At 39.4% G+C, this 18864-nt stretch overlaps 1 protein-coding gene across 1 annotated transcript in view; it reads right to left on the bottom strand.

Moving 5' to 3' along the window:
- Positions 1-18864, bottom strand: part of ABCB1 (ATP binding cassette subfamily B member 1) — a 119146-nt gene that overhangs the window by 31703 nt on the left and 68579 nt on the right. Inside the window, exons 16-18 of the mRNA XM_007956634.2 lie at positions 17007-17084; positions 14208-14291; positions 4962-5165 (exon numbers count right to left, since the gene is read on the bottom strand). Of these exons, the coding sequence (XP_007954825.2) occupies positions 4962-5165; positions 14208-14291; positions 17007-17084 (366 nt within the window). The remainder of the gene's footprint in view (positions 1-4961; positions 5166-14207; positions 14292-17006; positions 17085-18864) is intronic.

Raw genomic sequence — 18864 nt, 5'->3', positions numbered from 1 at the left:
GTATTCTTTGCCAACACCACAACTCAAAAGCATCAACTTGGTCTTCCTTATTCATTGTCAAGCTTTCACATGCATATGAGGCAACTGAAAATAACATGGCTTCAGTTAGGTGTACCTTAGTTTTCAAAGTGGCATCATTGCTCTTTAACACTTTAAAGAGGTCTTTTGCAGCAGATTTGCCCAGTGCAATACGATGCCCGATTTCTGGAGTACTGCTTCCATGGGTATTGATTATGGATCCAAGTAATACAAAATCTTTGACAACCTCAATCTTTTCTCCATTCATCATGAGTCGTTTATTGGTCCAGTTGTGAGGATTTTTGTTTTCTTTATGTTGGGGTATAAACTATACTGCAGAATATAGTCTTTAATTTTCATCAGTAAGTGCTTCAAGTCATCTTCACTTTCAGCAAGCAAGGTTGTGTCACCTGCATATCACAGGTTGTAAATGGGTCTTCCTCCAATCCTGATGCTGTGTTCTTATTCAAATAGTCCAGCTTCTCAGATTATTTGCTCAGCACACAGATTAAGTATGGAGAATGGATACAATCTTGACACATACCCTTCCTCATATTATTAACCCATGCAGTATCCCTTCCAAAAACCAAACTCACTGCCGTTGAGTTGGATTCACTCATAGTGACCTCTCCTTGGGTTTCCAAGGCAGTATCACTATGGAAGTAGATTGCCCAGTCTTCCTTCTGAGGAGTGGCTGGTGGGTTTGAACCTCCAACCTTCTGGTTAGCAGTCAAATACCTTAAGTACTATGCCACCAGAGCTCCCTAGCATCCTTTAGTTATGTATGAATGACAGCTTCCTGGTCTACGTAAGGTTCCTCATGAGTACAATTAAGTATTCTGGAATTCCCATTCTTTGCAATGTTATCCATAATTTGTTATGATCTACACAGTTGAATGCTTTTGCATAGTCAATAAAACACAAGTAAACATCTTTCTGGTATTCTTTACTTTCAGCCAAGATGCATCTTACATCAGCAATCATATGCCTCATTCCATGTCCTCTTCTGAATCCAGCTTGCATTTCTGCTGAACATTCCTGTCAATATACTATTGCAACCATTTTTGAATTATCTTCAGCAAAATTTTACTTGGACTTAGATATGATATTAATGATATTGTTCAATAATTTCCACATTCTGTTGGATCACCTTTCTTTGGAATGTGTACAAATATGTATCTCTTCCAGTATGATAGCCAGGTAACTGTCTTCCAAATCTCTTGGCATAGAAGGATAAGTGCCTCCAGTGGGGCATTCGTTGGTTGAAACATCTCAATGGGTATTCAGTCAATTCCTGAAGCCTTGTTCTTTGCCAGTTCCTTTGGTGCAGCTTTGACTTCTTCCTTCAGTACCACTGGTTCTTGATCATATGCCACCTCCTGAAATGGATGAACTTCGACCAATTCTTTTTTGTACAGTGACTCTGTGTATTCCTTCCATCTTCTTGTAATGCTTTCTGCATCATTCAATATTTTGCCCATAGAATCTTTCAGTATTAAAGTTTCCTTCAGTTCTTTCAGCTTGAGAAATGCCAAGTGTGTTCTTCCCTCTTGGTTTTCTAACTGCAGGTCTTTACACATTTCATTATAATAACTGACTGTCTTCTCGAGCTGCTCTTTGAAATCTTCTGTTCAGCTCTTTTATGTTCTCATTTCTTCCATTTCCTTTAGCTACTTTCCATTCAAAACTAAATTGCAGAGTCTCTTCTGACATCCATTTTAGTCTTGTTCTTCCTTTCCTGTCTTTTAAATAACTTTGCTTTCTTCATGTATAATGTTCTTGATGTCATCCCCAAATTTTTCTGGTTTTCAGTTATTGGTGTTCAATGAGTCAAATCTTCAGATAGATGGACTCTAGATTCAGTTGGGATGTAATCAAGGTCAAATTTTGGCTCTTATAGACTTGTTTTAATTTTCTTCACCTTCAACTTGAACTTGGATATAAGCAATTAATTGATGGTCACATGTTCTACAGTCAGCTCCTGGCCTTGTTTTGGCTGGAGATACTGAGCTTTTCCATCCTTCTTTCCACAGATGTCATCAATCTGATTCCTTTGTATTCCATCTGGTTAGGTCCATGTGTAGAGCTGCCATTTGTGTTGTTGAGCAAAAAGGTATTTGCAATGAATAAGTTGTTGGTCTTGCAGAATTCTATCATGTGATCTCTGGCATCATTTCTCTCACCAAGGCTGTATTTTCCAACTACCAGTGACAGTTCTTTGCTTCCAACTTTCATTCCATTCATCAGTAATAATCAATACATCTTGATGGGATGTATGGTCAATTTCAGACTACAGAAGTTGGTAAAAATCTTCAATTTCTTGTCTTTTGTTTAGTGGGTGATGCAGAAATTTGAATAACAGTATATTAACAGTATATTAACCTTGTAGGTACATGGGTATTATCCTATCACTGACAGCACTGTACTTCAAGATAGATTTTGAAACATTCTTTGTGATAATGAATGGAACACCATTCCTCTTTAATATGCCACTCTCAGCATAGTAGATCATATGATTATCTGACTCAAAGTGGCCAATACCAGTTCATTTCAGCTCTCTAATACCTAGGATATTGATCTTTAAGTGTTCATTTCTTTTTTGACAACTTCCAAATTTCCTGCATTCATTCTTCATACATTTCACATTCCAATTATTCAAAGATATTTGTAGCAGTTTTTTCCCATTTTCAGTCATGTCCCATCAGCAAACAGAGCTCCTGAAAGCTTTACTCCATCCACATTATTAAGTTCAACTCTACTTTGAGGAGGCAGCTCTTCCCTAGTTATATTTTGAATGCCTTCCAACTTGAGGGGCTCATTTTACAGCACTATATCAGGAAATGTTTTAGGGTTATTCATAAAGTTTTCCAGTAATTTATCTGTTTTGTTTATTTAGTGCCATTCTGACAGGAATATACCACAAATGGGATGGCTTTAACAGACAGGAGTTTATTCTCTTACAGTTTGGGAGGCTAGAAGTCTGAGTTCAAAGTGCCAGGCTCTAGGGACTGAAAGTCCCACAACCTTGGGCTTCAGCTCTGCCTCTTGTTCCTGGCCCAGTGAAGCTAGATGCATTTCTTCACTCATGCAGCTGCTGGCTGCTGAGGCTGATAAACTCAAGGTCAACAAGTGAAAAAGCACAGTCCCAATATTACCAAACCACACGTCAGGCTATTCATTCGGGTCCATTAAAAGTCCCAAACTCGGCAGAGCATGGCAGGCTGCTGAATGAAGACTCAGCTACATGCAGGGTCCAAACATGCCAAAAAGCTGGAGACCTTCCTCAAAGTTGCTTTTTATATACTGCAAGCAGCCCACTTCCCTAAAGCAGCTACTCAGGTGCTCCAGTACATTCCCACCACGGAGTTAATTACCAGTGTCACCATGGGGAATAACTATATCCAGCTGTCTAGTCACTCAAACCCAGGCCCAGCCAAGTTGACATACAACCTTAACTACCACAGTATCAGATGGTGTTTTGCTGCTATTCATAAGATTTCACTGGCCAATTCTCTGAGAAATGGATGGCTCCTTCCTTCTTCCTAGTCTGTCTCAGTTTCAAAGCTCCACTGGTAACGGTCAACCCTGAGTGACCCTGTTGGTGTCTGAAATACTGGTGCCACCGCCTCCAGCCTCACAGCAACACACAAGCCACCACAGTACCACAGTATGCCAAACCAACAGACAAGTGGTCTAAATACTCAGTAAATAATAAAGATGATGATCGAATGGAGACTTTCAACACTGTATGGACTGGTTTGTGTAGTTTCTCTACCTGTCTTACCCTCTCATGAACCACCAGGAATCAGAATATTTATCACATCCTTGAACTTGATTTAGAAAACCTGCTATGTTCACACATACACTTTTCCATCTGTGCTCCTTCCCCTTTGCAGAACACTCCAAGAGTGTACCATTTTAAAGTGTTAACCTTTGCAACGAACCAGCCTGGAATCAATGATCTTCTTCTTATAAGGATTCCTTTCTGGTACATTTAAAAACCTCATTCAATGACTCTACTGAAAAGTAAGGCATTTTCTTTTTTGATTATTTTTTCCTAGATTTTTCTACCTTCTCAGAAAAGAGCCAACACCAAAGCAAAACATTACAGTATTAAATAAAGTTATTGGTCACAGGATGTATTCCTTGGCAGGGTTCAATGATACCTGGGCCAGACCACAATCAGACCCCTGTGGATCAGGGCCACCCTGCTCTACCTCCAGACCAGGACTCTGACCACCTGAGGAGAAGCCTCATGTGACGTTTGTCCCCTATAGAAAATGATTGGAAAAACCAAAGTATTTTCTTGATGGAATTCTAGATGAAATAAGATAAAGCATCTAAGGTAACAGGGGAACTTTATCATCCTTATTGGTAAGGTACATGGCCCAGAGACAAAGTACCTCAGACATCTGGACTTACTGAGCGCCAGCACCACTCTGATCTACCATGGATCCTGCCCTAACTCTTGGGAATCTTGGAATGTCCATGGGTAGATCTATCCCTATTCTCAACATAATGCCCAGTTTGGAGGGTCTTTCCTGCTCTGATTTCTCAGTTTTGAAATGATACTGATTTGTGGTATCAGATTATATTCTGCTACCAGCAGACCTTTTTTATGTTTAACAGACAGAGACATTACTTTAAAGCCTAATTGACTGAGTTTGAATCCTGGAAGGAAGGGAGGGAGGAAGAGCAGCATGAAGACAATATCCTACAACTGAAAAAGCATGTTAAAATAGAATCAGTTGTCAGTCTATGAGCCTTAAGACTGATTTTACTCATTTTCTTCAGTTTCTAATTTGCTGAGTAAGCATCAAATTAGATTGCTTTGAGGGATAAAAACGTTTTCAGCCCATGATAAGTCCTAGTGAGTAAAAAACAACACTGATTGGAATATTTTAGTCTACTTAGGTAAGCAATCAAATTTTAGTTTCACTCACCTTCCCAGCACCTTCCAGTTCTTTCTTATCTTTCAGTGCTTGCCCAGACAACATTTTCATTTCAATAACTCCTGCTACTGCAATGATGGGTACAAGTACTAAGAGTAAAAGTGTTAATTGCCAGCCATAGATTAAGGATATTATAATGCCTGTCCCAAGATTTGCTACATTCTGGGCAATTACAGCAAGCCTGGAACCTGTAGCCTGCAAAACAAACAAAAACAAATTAGATTGACAGTTTTATATTATCTTTAAAATCCATACTTATATTTTCTTTTTAAAAAAATTTTATTAAAAATGCTTTAGGTGCAAATTTACAAAGCAAATTTGTTTTACATTCAACAGCTCATGCACATTTGATTTCACACCCTGATTACATAACAAACTTTCCTCCCCTCCCATCCCATCCCTGTGACTACTCCCTCCCTGTGCCCATCTTAACTATGCATTCCTGTCTGTCTTTCGCTCTATGTGAATGCTGCTCCTCTAGTGACTGATGGCTGATTGATCTAAGGGGTTTATCACCCTGGGGTAGGTGTTCTGCATACAGGTCTTTCTCTGTTGGACTGAGAGCCAACTCATGGGAGTGAGTCCATTTCTAGGCCCAAAGGGTAACCCAGGGCCATAGCCTCAGGGATTCCACCAGACTCTGTCTAACCAGTAATTCTGGTCATTTTTGTGTTTTTGAATTTTGTTTGATGTTTTTCCTCCCATTCTATCCAGGATCTCCAGTTTGGATCCCTTTCTGAGTGATTGGCATTGGCAGCCGGGTACCATCTAGTTCTTCTGGTCTTGGGGTCCATCTTATCCTTGGACTAATTATTTCCAGATGCTTTTGATTTTCTTCCCTCTTCTTAGATTCAGATGAGAGGATGCCAATAGTTGCATCTTAGATGGCCGCTCAAAAGCTTTTAAGACCCCAGCTGCTACTCACAAGAGTAGGTTGTGAAACAAGATTTTTATGCACTATGTTGTGCCAATTGAACATGATGTACCCCGAGACTATGGTTCCAAAGTTGGCAGGTCTGGTGATTCTCTCAGGTGTTTGGTTGTCTCTGAGAGGTTACTCTAACTCTGCCTTCTGTTGCTTCTATAATGTGTGTGGCTAATTTTGTAGCACAAGTGCATATGTAAGATTATCTTCAGCCAAATCTATCCTTTGTCTAGGGTATATTCCTGTTCACTGACCCCCACCTGATCTTCTCACATGTATATGCATTCATCTGTAGCCTGGTGTTCGGTGTTAGTGGTATTGCAGTATTGTGCATATACTATTATTTGCCTCTGTTGTATATATCTTTTGTACAGGTTTCAGTGTCCTTCCTTTCCCCAACATCATCATGACAGTCATGGACTCTTTCTATACCATCCCACCCTCACCAAAATCAACATGTGACCCCCAAGTAGTTCAAAATCATTCCTTCCCTTCCCTTCCCTTCTATCCCCAGTAACCAACAAAGTAAATTCCTTTCCCTTAGTAAACCTTTCCTTGACTTTTTACAATAATGGGCTCACATAATACTGACTTATTTCAGTATTGCAATTGACTTATTTCACCCTGCATAATGTCCTCCAACTTCATGTATTCTTCATTATTCTTTAATGTTGCAAAGTATTCCATTATGTGAATGTACCATAGTTTGGTTATCCATTCATCTGTTGATGGGCATGTAGTTTGTTTCCATCTCTTTGCTATGGTGAATTGTGCTACAATGAATGTTGGTGTGTATATGTCTGTTCGTACCGTCTCTCACCTCTTTAGGATATATTCCTAGTAATGGAATTGCTGGATCAAATGGTATTTCTAGTTTTTTAAGGAAACACCATACCATTTTCCATACGGTTGTACCATTTTGCAGTCCCAACACCAGTGTATGAGAGCTCCAATCTCTCTGCAACCTCACCTGCATTTGTTATTTTCTGTCTTGTTGAACTTTGCTATTATTGCTGGGGTGAAATGATATCTCATTGTTGTTTTTATTTGCATATTTCTAATGGCTAATGATCGTATTTCCTCATGTATGTGTTGGCCACCAGTATACCTTCTTTAATGAAGTGTCTGTTCATGTCCCATGCCCATTCTTGAATTGGGTTGTTTTGTCTTTTTGGCATTGAGGTGAAGTTTTCTATACATTTTGGAGGTAAGTCTCTTGTCAGGTACATCATACCAAATATCAACCAAATTCACTGACACTGAGTTGGACCTGACTCATGGCGACCCCTCCTTGGGTTTTCGAGGTGGTATCACTATGGAAGTAAATTGCCAACCTTCTTCCGAGGAGTGGCTGGTGGATTTGAACCATCAGCCTTCTGGTTATCAGTCAAATGCCCTAGGCACTACGCCACTATTTTTGACCAACATGTAAGTTCTCTCTTTACCCTTTTGGAAAAATCTTTTGATGTGTATAAGAATTTAATTTGTAAAAGATCCCAGTCATCTAGCTTCTCTTCCACTGCCTGTGCATTTGAGTTATGCTTGATAGTCTATTTATGCCATAGATTAGGGCCCCTAGATTTGCCCCTAATTTATCTTTGATGAATTTTATAGTTTTGGGTTTTACATTTAAGTCTTTGATCCAGCTTGAGTTTGTTTTTGTGTATGGGGTAAAGTATGGGTCTTGTTTCATATTTCTGCAAGTGGATATCCAATTTTGCCAGCACCATTTGTTAAAGAGGCTATCTCTCCCCCCATTTAATGAGTTTTGGTTCTTTGTCAAAGATCAGCTGTCCATAGATGGATGGATTTATTTCTGGGTTTTTTATTCTGTTCCAATGTTCTATCTGTCTATCATTGTACCAATACCATGCTGTTTTAACTACTAGGGCTGTATAGTAGGTTTTGAGATCTAGGAGTGTGAGACGTCCTACTTTGTTTTCTTCTTCAGCAGTGCTTGGCTTATCCAAAGTTTCTTTACTTCCCATATAAAATTAATAATAGGTTTTCCCTTGTCCTTAAAAATGTTGATGGAATCTGGATTGGGATTGCACTGAATGTGTAGATTGCTTTGGGTAATAGTGACATTTTCACAATATTCAGCCTTGATATCCAGGACAAGATAGGTTCTTCCATTTATGTAGATCCTTTGTAGTTTCTTATAGTAGTGTTTTGTAGTTTTCTTAGTATAGGTCTTTTGTGTCCCTGATAGGATTTATTCCTAAATACAACAACAACAACATTCTAAAGGGCACTGTTTTCCTATTTCCTCTTCAGAGGGCTCTTTGTTAATGTAGAGGAATCCAATTGATTTTTCTATATTGACCTTGTATCCTGCCACTTTGCTGAGCCTTTCTATTAGTTCCAGTAATTTATTTGTGGAGTCTCTGGGTTTCTATGTATAGGATCATGTCATCTGCAAATAGAGATAGCTTTACTTCCTCTTTGACAATTTGGATGCCTTTTATTTCTCTTTCTTGCCTTACTGCCCTGGCTAGGACTTCCAATATAATGTTAAATAGAAGTGGTGATACAGGGCATCCTTATCTGGGGTTCCTGTTTGCCAGGGGAAGGCTTTGAGTCTTCTTCTGTTAACAATAATGTTGGCTGTTGGCTTTGTGTATATACCCTTTATTATGTTGAGAATTTTCCCTTCTATCCCATTCTGCTGAGAGTTCTGAACAGGAATGGGTGTTGGATTTTTTCGAATGCCTTTTCTGCGTCGACTGATATGATCATATGGTTCTTTTGTTTTGTTTATGTGGTGGATTACATTGATTGTTTTTCTGACGTTGAACCATCCTGGAATACCTGGTATGAATCCCACTTGGTCACGATGTATTATTTTTTTGATATATTTTTGGATTCTGTTGGCTAGGATTTTGTTGAAGAGTTTTGTAACTGTATTCCTGAGAGATATTGGTCTATAGTCTTCCTTTTCAGTCGTGTCTTTCCCTGGTTTTGTTATCAGTATTATGCTTGTTTCATAGAATGAATTTGGGAGTATTCCATCTTTTTCTATGTTCTGGAATAGTTTGAGTAGTATAGGTGCCAACTCTTCCCTGAATGTTTGGTAAAATTCTCTAGTGAAGCTGTCTGGGCCAGGATTTTGTGTGTGTGGGGGGGGGTGGTGGTTTATGATCTGCTCAATTTCTTCTTTTAGTATGGGTCTGTTCAAGTGTTCCATCTCTGATTGGGATAGTTTAGGTAGGTCTTGTGTTTCTAGAAACTTGTCCAACTCTTCTGGGTTCTCAAATCTGTTGGAGTACATTTCTTCATAATATTCTCTTATTATCTTTTTCATTTCAGTTGGTTCTGTTGTGATATCACCCTTTTCATTTATTATTTGGGTTATTTGTATCTTCTCTTTCCTTTCCTTTGTAAAATTTGTCAGTGGTTTGTCAGTTTTGTTAATCTTTTTGAAGAACCAGCTACTTGTTTTATTGATTTCCTCTATTGCTTTTTTCTTTTCTGCTTTGTTTATTTCTGCTCTGATCTTTATTATTTTCTTACTTCTGGATAATGTAGGTTTCTTTTGTTGCTCTTTTTCTAATTGTTGGAGTTGTTGAGTTAAAGTGTTGGCTTTGATTCTTTCCTCTTTTTTGATGTGTGCATTTGTTGCTATAATTTGACCTCTGAATACTGATTTCACTGTGTCCCAAAGGTTTTGGCAAGTTGTATCTTCATTCTCATTTGTTTCTAGGGATTTTTTATTTCACACTTTATTTCTTCTGTTACCCAGTAGTTTTTGAGCAGTGTATTATTCAGTTTCCACATATTTGATGTTTTTTCCTTGATCTCCCTATTACTGATTTCTAATTTTATAAAATTATGATCCAAGAAGATGCTTGATAGTATTTCAGTGTATTTGAATTTACTGAGGCTTGTTTTGTGTCTTAACATATGGTCTACTATGGGAAATGATCCATGTGCACCAGTGAAGAAAGGCATCTGACTGCTAACCAGAAGGCTGGCGGTTCAAATCCACCAGCCACTCCTTAGAAGGAAGGTTGGGCAATCTACTTCCATAGTGATACCACCTCAGAAATCCAAGGAGGGGTCACTATGAGTCAGATCTGACTCTACAGCAGTGGTTGCATTTGCGTTGTGTTGTGGGTTCTCTATTGGAAGGACTCCCTTTAGCATTTCTTATAGGGTTGGTCTGGTTTTCACAAATTCCCTTAATTTCTGTTTGTCTGAGAATGTCTTGATTTCACGCTTATATCTGAGGAAAAATTTGGCTGGATATATAATTGTTGGAAGTTCTTTTCCTGCAAGGTTTTATATACGCCATCCCATTGCCTTCTTGCCTGCATGGTTTCTGCTAAGAAATCCAAGCTTAGTCTTATTGGTTGTCCATTGTAGGTGACATTTCTTTTTTCTTGAGCTGCCCCCAAGACTTTTTCTTTGACTTTGGTTTTAGAGTTTGATTATGATATGTTTTGGTGACTTTCTCTTGGAATCTATCCTGTATGGGGTTCACTGAGCTTCCTGGACAGATACCTTTTCTTCCTTCATAACAAGGGGGGAATCTTCTGTTAGCAAGTCTTTGACAATTTTCTCAGTGTTTTTCTTCTTTTCTTTCTTTCATTCTTTTTTTGCCCATTCTTGTTCTGGTATTCCCATCAGGGATATGTTGTTTCTTTTCACATCATCCCATGTAACTCTTAGGTTCTCTTCATTTCTGTAAAATCTTTGTTCTAATTGTTCTTCATACAGACTGCCATCAAGGGATTTTTCTTCTAGTTGGGAAATGCATTCTTCAGCCAATTCTAGTTTACTCTTTTGTACTTCCATTGTGTTCTCTATCTCCATAATTTCAGTGTTCATATTCTGAATTTTTAATTGCTGTTTTTGTATGAGTTATAACTGTGTGTTTATTTTGTTATTTTTGTTGTCGAATGGTTTCCCGAATTCTTCCTGAATTATCTTCTCATTGTTTTTGCTTATGGTTTCCTTACCTCTTGGAGAGTCTTATACATATACCTTCTGAATTTCTTCTCAGATAGTTCTACTGCTTGTTCTTCTATGATAGATAATTCTTTAGTCTGGAATTTTATTTCTATTGTCCTTTTTTTGTTGTTGTTGTTTGATTTGAGGTTGTCTGTTGTTTCCTAGACATTAGGAAGTTGTTGTCTTTAATTGTTATTATGTATTGATTTGTTTCACCCTGATTTTATGTTTTACTATATCTGAAAGTATGGAGCAGGTGTACTTTTTTGGTTATTAACAATGCTGTACTAGTTTGCTCTCCAGCTCTGTGTTGGTGGAATCACTGGTGGGGATGTGGGTGCAAGTCTCTGTTGTGAAGAGGATTTGGAATTGGGGTAAGGAGGTGCTATCCACTGTCTGTTACTGATTCTGTGGTGCAGGAACTATTGGTGTTACCTGTCTATTGGGTAAGGTGTTCAATGCAATAGCTCCTGTTGCCTGATGGAGGTTTAATGTGTTCCTTCTATTGGTTGAGGCAGGGGACGAAAGGAAGAAAGAAAAAGAAAAAGAGAAGAAAAAAAAAAGGCACCAGAAGTGAGCCCCTGGATAGAAAGGCAGAAGGAGTTTTCTTCATTTGGGGCAAGATAATTCAGTCAGTGATACAGGCACAGCCAGGGTAGTCTCTGTCCTCCTGGGACATCTACTAATGTGACGCCCTACTGTCAATCAAAGATATGCAGTTCAAAACTGACAGAGACCCCAATGGATAAAGGGCCACTGCTTTCTGCTTGGATCGAGAAGCTGCAAAAACCCAGTACCCCAGTCCACTCTGTGCTAAAAAGGGACTATGGAAGAATTGAACCCTAGCCCACTGCTGTGCACTTGCTCCAGGGCTCTGCCTACTCAAAGGGAGTTTCTCCCTTTCCCCCACTCCTTCCTGGACTCTGTGGCAGCCCAAGCCAAGGGGGGCCTTAATCCATTTCCCAGTAAGATTACCATACTCACTCAGGGCCTGAGGTTGCCACCACAAACTCCCAGTATGGGTATTCTGAATCCCCAACGCCTGTAGATTTCATGATTTTTTTTTTCCCTCTTCTTCCCTCCACTGACCTCTTTTGTATTTCTAATGAGTCCTCTCCATCTCAGTCTCCGCTGGCTAGGCAAGTTCATTTATTTTTACCAGTTGTTTAATCTGCTCTTTTTCTCTGCCTTCACTAAATATAATACTGTATCTTCTCCTTAGTTGCTCATAACTCCAGTATCATTATTTGTATCTGCTTTACCTAGTTTTTCAGGGACTAACTTAGAAGAGGGGTCAAACATGCAGAAGAGGTTATAGGTAGGATATCTCTTACATTTTCTTAAGGAGTATCATAAGTCAATTTCATAAAAATCTATTCAGTATCTTCTCAGTTATGAAATAAAAAGTAAAGGTTTACTTGAAAGAAGTTTATTGGGTTTCTAAAATAATTATTTCCATAACTTCAGAATGAATACTGAAAGCAGAAGTTCAACAATCCAGAGTTCAATTACTTATTTCTATCTCTTCTGATTTTCTAATACCAAATAAATCACTAATGAAAGTTCAATCCCTACAGCAAGCTCTGCAAATTACAAGACAAACCAAACCAAAACCAAACCACTGCCATTGAGCCAATTCAAACTCATAGCTACCCTACAGGACAGAAAGTAGACCGCCCTATAGAGTTTCCAAGGCTATAAATCTTACAGAAGCAGTCTGTGTCATCTTCCTCCTGCTGAGTGGCTTGTGGGTTTGAACCACTGACCTTTGGGTTAGAGGCTTTAACAACATCACCTGAAGAGCTCCTTGATAAGGCAAGAGAGTCAGACAATTACATTAAACTGGGAATAGTGGAAATTTCCAATGCTCGGTATATATCTACTTATGTTGTTGTTGGCTCTGACTTATGGCAACCCTATGTATAACAGAACGAGCTTCAAGATCACTGCTAAGTTTCAGTCCACCATTGTGGGTACTGTGTCAATCCATGTAATTAAGCATTTCCCTCATTTTCACTGAACCTCTTCTCTACCAAATATGATGTCCTCGTATATTCAATATTCTTTACCAACACCACAGTTTGAATGTATCAATTCTTCTTTCTTTTTCACCATCTAGATTTTGCAAGCATATGAAGCAACTGGCAAGACCATGGCTTGGGTCAGGCACATAACAGTCAACAAAGTGACATCTTTGCTTTTTAAAACTTTAAAGAGATCTTTTGCGGAAGAGTCAACCAATGCAATACATCATTTGATTTCCTGATTATTGGTTCCATATACATTGACTGTTGATCCAAGTAAAATGAATTTGACAATTTCAATTTTTTTTTTTTCCATTTATCGTAATGTTGTTTATTGGTATAGTTTCAAGGATTTGAAACTTCACATTCAGGTGTAATCTATACTGAAGGCTGTAGTCTTTGATCTTCACCAGTAAGTTCTTCAAGTAGTCTTTGTTTTCAGCAAGCAAGATTATATCATCTGTATATAACCAAAACCCATTGCCATTGAGTCTATTCTGACTCATAGCAAACCCCATTGTGTTTCCAAGGCTGTCAATCTTTACGGAAGTAGATTGCCCCATCTTCCTTCTGCAGAGTGGCTGGTAGGTTTGAATTGCCCACCTTCTGGTTTGCAGTCAAATGCCTTAGGCACTAGGCTGCCAGAGCTCCTTCTCATCTGCATATAGCAGGTTGTTAATGCGTCTTCTTCCAATCCTGATGCCACATTACTCTTCTTATAGTCCAGCTTCACAGATTGTCTGTTCACTATACAGACTGAATAAACAAGGTGACAGGATATAACTCCGCTGCATACTTTTTCTAATTTTAAATGACATGTTGTTGTTGTTATGTGCCATCAAGTCGGACCCAACTCACAGCAACCCCTCCTTGGGTTTTCCAGGTGGTATCACTATGGAAGTAGATTGCCCAACCTTCCTTCCGAGAAGTGGCTGGTGGCTGATACCACCTCAGAAACCCAAGGAGGAGTCACTATGAGTCGAATTGACTCAAGGGCAGTGAGTTTGGTTTTTGGTTTGATTAACTGAGCACTAAAACAAAACTGATCCTGCATGGTATCCAGATAAATAAAAGTCTTTTTTAAATAATTATTCTTCTACATGCATTTTGTTAATGGCATGAATAACAAAAGAGATCTTATAGTTATTTATATACTATTATGTTTAAATAGTTAACATTTTGGACATATACCACATGATAATATGTAGGTTAAATTCTATTTACTGTTTTCTTAATGATGAAGAAGACTAACACCTGTAATGAGAAAATTTGGATCTCACACTGAAATCCAAAGTGCCCAGTTAGGACAAACACCAACAGAAAGGTGGCACGTACCCCTTTAACTTGAGCGGCATCATTCGCAAGCCTGGTGGTCAATGCTCCTGTGGTGTTTTTAGGATCATCAAACCAGCTTACATCCTGTGCGACAGAAAATTATCTATTACCTTAAAGCGACATTTATGAAATTGTTATTTGCATGAGGGCAGTGACAGAGAAGTTTTATCATTGTATCCCCCTGCATTTTTAGCACTCAGGATTTGACAGATTAGGGACTCAATTGTTGTTGTTGTTGTTATGTGCCGTCAAACCGGACCCGACTCAGAGCGACCCCTCCTTGGTTTCCGAGGCAGTATCACTAAGGAAGTAGATTGCCCCATCTTCCTTCTGAGGAGTGAGGGACTCAATAGATACTTGAAGAACACATACATAGATCAATTCAAAATTTTTCTGAATGCCTGCTTGGTTTCAGGCATGGTTTCAAAGTGTTAAATTTACACAACAGTGAACATAAAAGGCAAAGTTGCTGCTTCCGCGAAGCTTAGGTTCTAGTGATGAGAAGCTGAAGAATAAATAAACAAGTATATATCATGTCAGGTGGTAATAAATGCTATAAAGAAAAAGAGAGCAAGGTAAGAAGGGAAGAAGAGAGATGGTGCGATTTGATAGATTGGGAAGGAGACAAAGATGGATTCTCTAAGGGGAACTTAGAACAAAGACCTGAATGGAGGGATAATGACAATATATGAAAAAAGGTAGAAACAGCAAATGCAAAGGCCCAGAAGGAAAGGCATATTGGTCAGTTCGTGCCTTAGGAAGAAAGCCTGAAAGGCTGCCACTAGTCTAAAAAGCACTACGTTAAGGATAGCTTTATGGACAACTGTAAAGATTCCAGATTTCACTCTGAGAGGTATTGGTAGCTTTCAAAAGGTTTTAGGCAGAGGGATGTGATCTATGTTATGTTTTAGAAGTATGACTAGCTACTATGAGGTGAACATACTAGATTGGAACAGGGGATCCAGTTAGGAGGCTAGTGTAATATATTAAATCCAGAGAAAGAGAGGAAACTCCAAAGTTTTTGACCTGAGTAGCTGATCAGTAAATGGAACTACCATTTACTGACAAGGAGCTCTGGTGGCATAGTGCCTAAGGCATTTGACTGCTAACCAGAAGGCTGGCAGTTCAAACCCACCAGCCACTCTTCAGTAGGGCAATCTACTTCTGTAGTGATATCGCCTCGGAAACCCAAGGAGGGGTTGCTATCAGTTGGGTCCGACTCCACAGCAGTGTGTTTGGTTTTTTTATTAACTGACACGGGAAAGAATGGGTAAGGAGTAAGCTCTATAGGAAGGGAAAAATTGAAAGTTAAATTCTTGGAATGTTAAGCATAAAATGCTTATTAGATATCAAATAGAGAGGTTGAATAAGCAGTTAGAGAACTATAGTTCAAGGCAGAATTAACAAATTGGGTTAAAAACAAATCAACAAATGCAATCTAGATTAAAACTTGCATTCAACATAAAATAGTAACATATTTATAAAACCACATAATTTTTAAATACACAAATACTAACAAGATCGTGAATTTGAAGTACAAATTTATGTCTCTTACAAAAACAACTATCATCCTTACAAGTTATCACAACTAGTGATTTGCATAAACACTAGCTATTATTTTCTCAAAAAATATTATTTAAGAAAAAATAAAGCACTATATTATTATATATATCACTTTGCTTTAGAACTTACTTAAATACTTGGGGACTTTGCCCTGTCTCCAGACTATAACTTCCTTGCAGACAGGGATCATTCATGTTCAAATGTCTTAGAATATCTAGTTCCATGCCTTGTCTTACAATAACTAGTTCGATGCCTTGCAAGCAGAAGGCACTTAATACATGTTTGTATTCATGGGGAGCACCTTATACAAACCATTAATTCAGCTCCTAAAGTATAATGGACCTAGGAGTTGGCCTCCAGGCTGGTGGGGTAATGGGGCCTTTGGCCTTGGACTGAGGTCGACCTGGAGCCTAAGTGGAATCTCAGCTTTAAATATAGTTTGACCTGAGAGTCCTAGGTTCCTTTCTCACGCATCAGATTCAGTCCTGGATCTTTCAATCATTAGCTAGCAATTCCTCTAAATATGTCATTTTTCTGAGTGGTGGTCATAGGAGTGGGAAAGGGTTGAGGACCCAAAGGCAGCTGGGAAAGTATGAGTGTCATCTAGAAATCCTAACACAGCAGACTGATACTTTTTAGCCAGGGTTCAAGTACCACTGGCACGCCTGGCATCATCCTTCTGGAGCTTCATTTTATTTAATGCAAGTGATTAGTGTAAAATATGAAGCATTCTGTTAATCATTATCAGCTAATAACACTGTAGCTTGAATCAGTATATCAGAATAGCACAGCAAAGAAAGTGGACAGTGAGGAAATGGGCCACTGGAATGAATTTAAATTTGTGGAAAGAAGGTACACAGGATATCCCCAGGTAGGAAGAAATACTACTGTCCTGGGTATCCCAGGGGAAAGGATAAAAGAGAGAGAAGAAAGTGATAAGAGATACTGAAGATCACCTCTGCCTATGGCTGCTGAGACCAAAAGGCTGGAGGGGAATCTGCTTTGGTGACTCCCTGTTTGTCTCCCAGTGACTCCATTTCCTGTACTCACCACAGCAAACAGACCACAGGCCTCTGGGCCTGCATGTGGGTGGCTGATTGGCTGTTCCTCTGAGAGGAACTGAGGAAAGACCAAGTTGTTCATGGCCTGAGCAACTTGACAGAGTTCCCACTGCCTGATCCAAAGGGCACAAGTGGGGATCACACACACCCCACGATACACCCTCAAAAAACATACCTGTCTCAACATGGATTGGAAAACCATGTATCGAAGCCGCTTGGTGAGGATCTCTCCAGCTTTGCCAAACATGAAGCCCTGTGAGGAAGAACACATTGCATGCTTTATTCAGTAGGATTTCAAGGATTGGCCGCATTTCTACGACTGTTCACACAGTGGAAAGCAGCACTGGTGGCAGAGCCAGGAAATCCCAGTTTTGGAGCTGCCACTGTCACTCCTCAGTGAAGTGGCAGACTATCTGAGATTTATTAGAAAATGTGTTTCCTTGCCTTTACTCCTACTTATTATCCCAATGAACTGGAATCTATCATTCAAGAAAATGGAATTGTCCCCAAAAGAGGCATTCTAAGTAGGTGACTATATCGTGTACTATCCAAACCAGGACACACTTGAGTGTGGAAGGAGGTGGTATTACTAATGATACTAGACCTGAAATGTAACTGGGACTCTTTGGAGCAAACAGCAGTATATGGTCACCCCAATCATAGGACACAGAGAACAAAGATGTCTAAGCCTTGGTTTCCAATCTTTAAAAAGCCAAAGACTAGGGGTAAAACAGGCTGGGAAAGGCTTACTGGTCAAGAATTTCTGCACTGACCCTTCCCAGTCCACAAAGATATACTCTGCATTTGAGAAGGGACTTAAAGGAAAGAACATAGAAGATGTGATTCTGGGCAACCTGTGACCTGCTGCCACACTGGGCCACATCTGGGGAGGGAGGACAATGGAACCTCATCCCACTGAAATTGGAGATTTAGTAGATAAAAGCAGTGCCCCCTTTCTTTCTGGAACCCTGGGAGGTGGTAGTTTACAGGTGGGACCTGTCACACAGTGCCATGAAGGGAGCAGAGTGGAAATATCTATATGGTGTATCAGAAGAGAGCGATCTTGAGCACACCCCCCACAAAGAAGTAGAATAGGGCAATCATGTCTTTTCTGTGCTCCAAAGTAGTGTGTGGACATCAGTTGAGACAGAAAAAACACATGCAAACACCACAGTAAAGAAAGATCCACTCTTCTAAGTGGTCCCTTGGTCATGACAAAGGGGAATAGCTAGGTATGGACCATGTAACTGAAGACCAGATGGAGCCATGGACCTCTCAAGTTGTCAGCATGAGGTGGGGGGCACACAATGTCCACAGACAGTATCCCTCTACTCAATTCTGTAATGCTATGAAAGCACAGTGCCTAAGGCACTTGACTGCTAACCAGAAGGCTGGCGGTTCAAACCCACCATCCTCTCCTCAGAAGGAAGGCTGGGCAATCTACTTCCATAGTGTTATCACCACAGAAACCCAAGGAGGAGTCTCTGTGAGTCAGGTCCAACTTGATGGCAAGTAACAACAACAACAACAATGAAACTCTAAGCAAACAAAGATGCCAATCCAGTGAGAAAGAGAGAGGGAAAAATCTTAGATGCTATTGAGGTTAATCCTGAAATTAGTAAAATGACTAAGTCTACCTGGAAATGACCAGTTCAAGGTTTCTGCTGTTAAGCTGAATGGAGTGGGGGACATATATTCCCCATTCGAAGGAATATCACTGTTATTTCTATTCAGAGTTAGCCTTTATTAAGTGCTTACTTTGTACTAGATGCCATATTTTACAAGCAATATTTCATTAAGTCCTTATGATGACCCTATGAGGCAGCTACTGTAATTGTCATTTTAGAAGAAACTGAGTATTAGACAGGCTGACAGGTTGCTGAAGGTCACAGTCATCACTGTGAGTTGGAATCTGAATTTGAGTCTATGAGAATCCTAACCAGAATGGGGACCCAGAATCTGAGCTTCTAATCACTTCTTTTTTTGGGTTTTTTTTTTTTTTTTTTTTTTAATTTTATTTTGATTTGGGTGAA

This window comes from Orycteropus afer, unplaced genomic scaffold (assembly GCF_000298275.1).
Source record: "Orycteropus afer afer isolate SDZICR_OR568_19922 unplaced genomic scaffold, OryAfe1.0 scaffold00644, whole genome shotgun sequence".
Taxonomy (NCBI): Eukaryota; Metazoa; Chordata; class Mammalia; order Tubulidentata; family Orycteropodidae; genus Orycteropus; species Orycteropus afer.
This window is presented reverse-complemented; position numbering and strand designations above follow the sequence as displayed.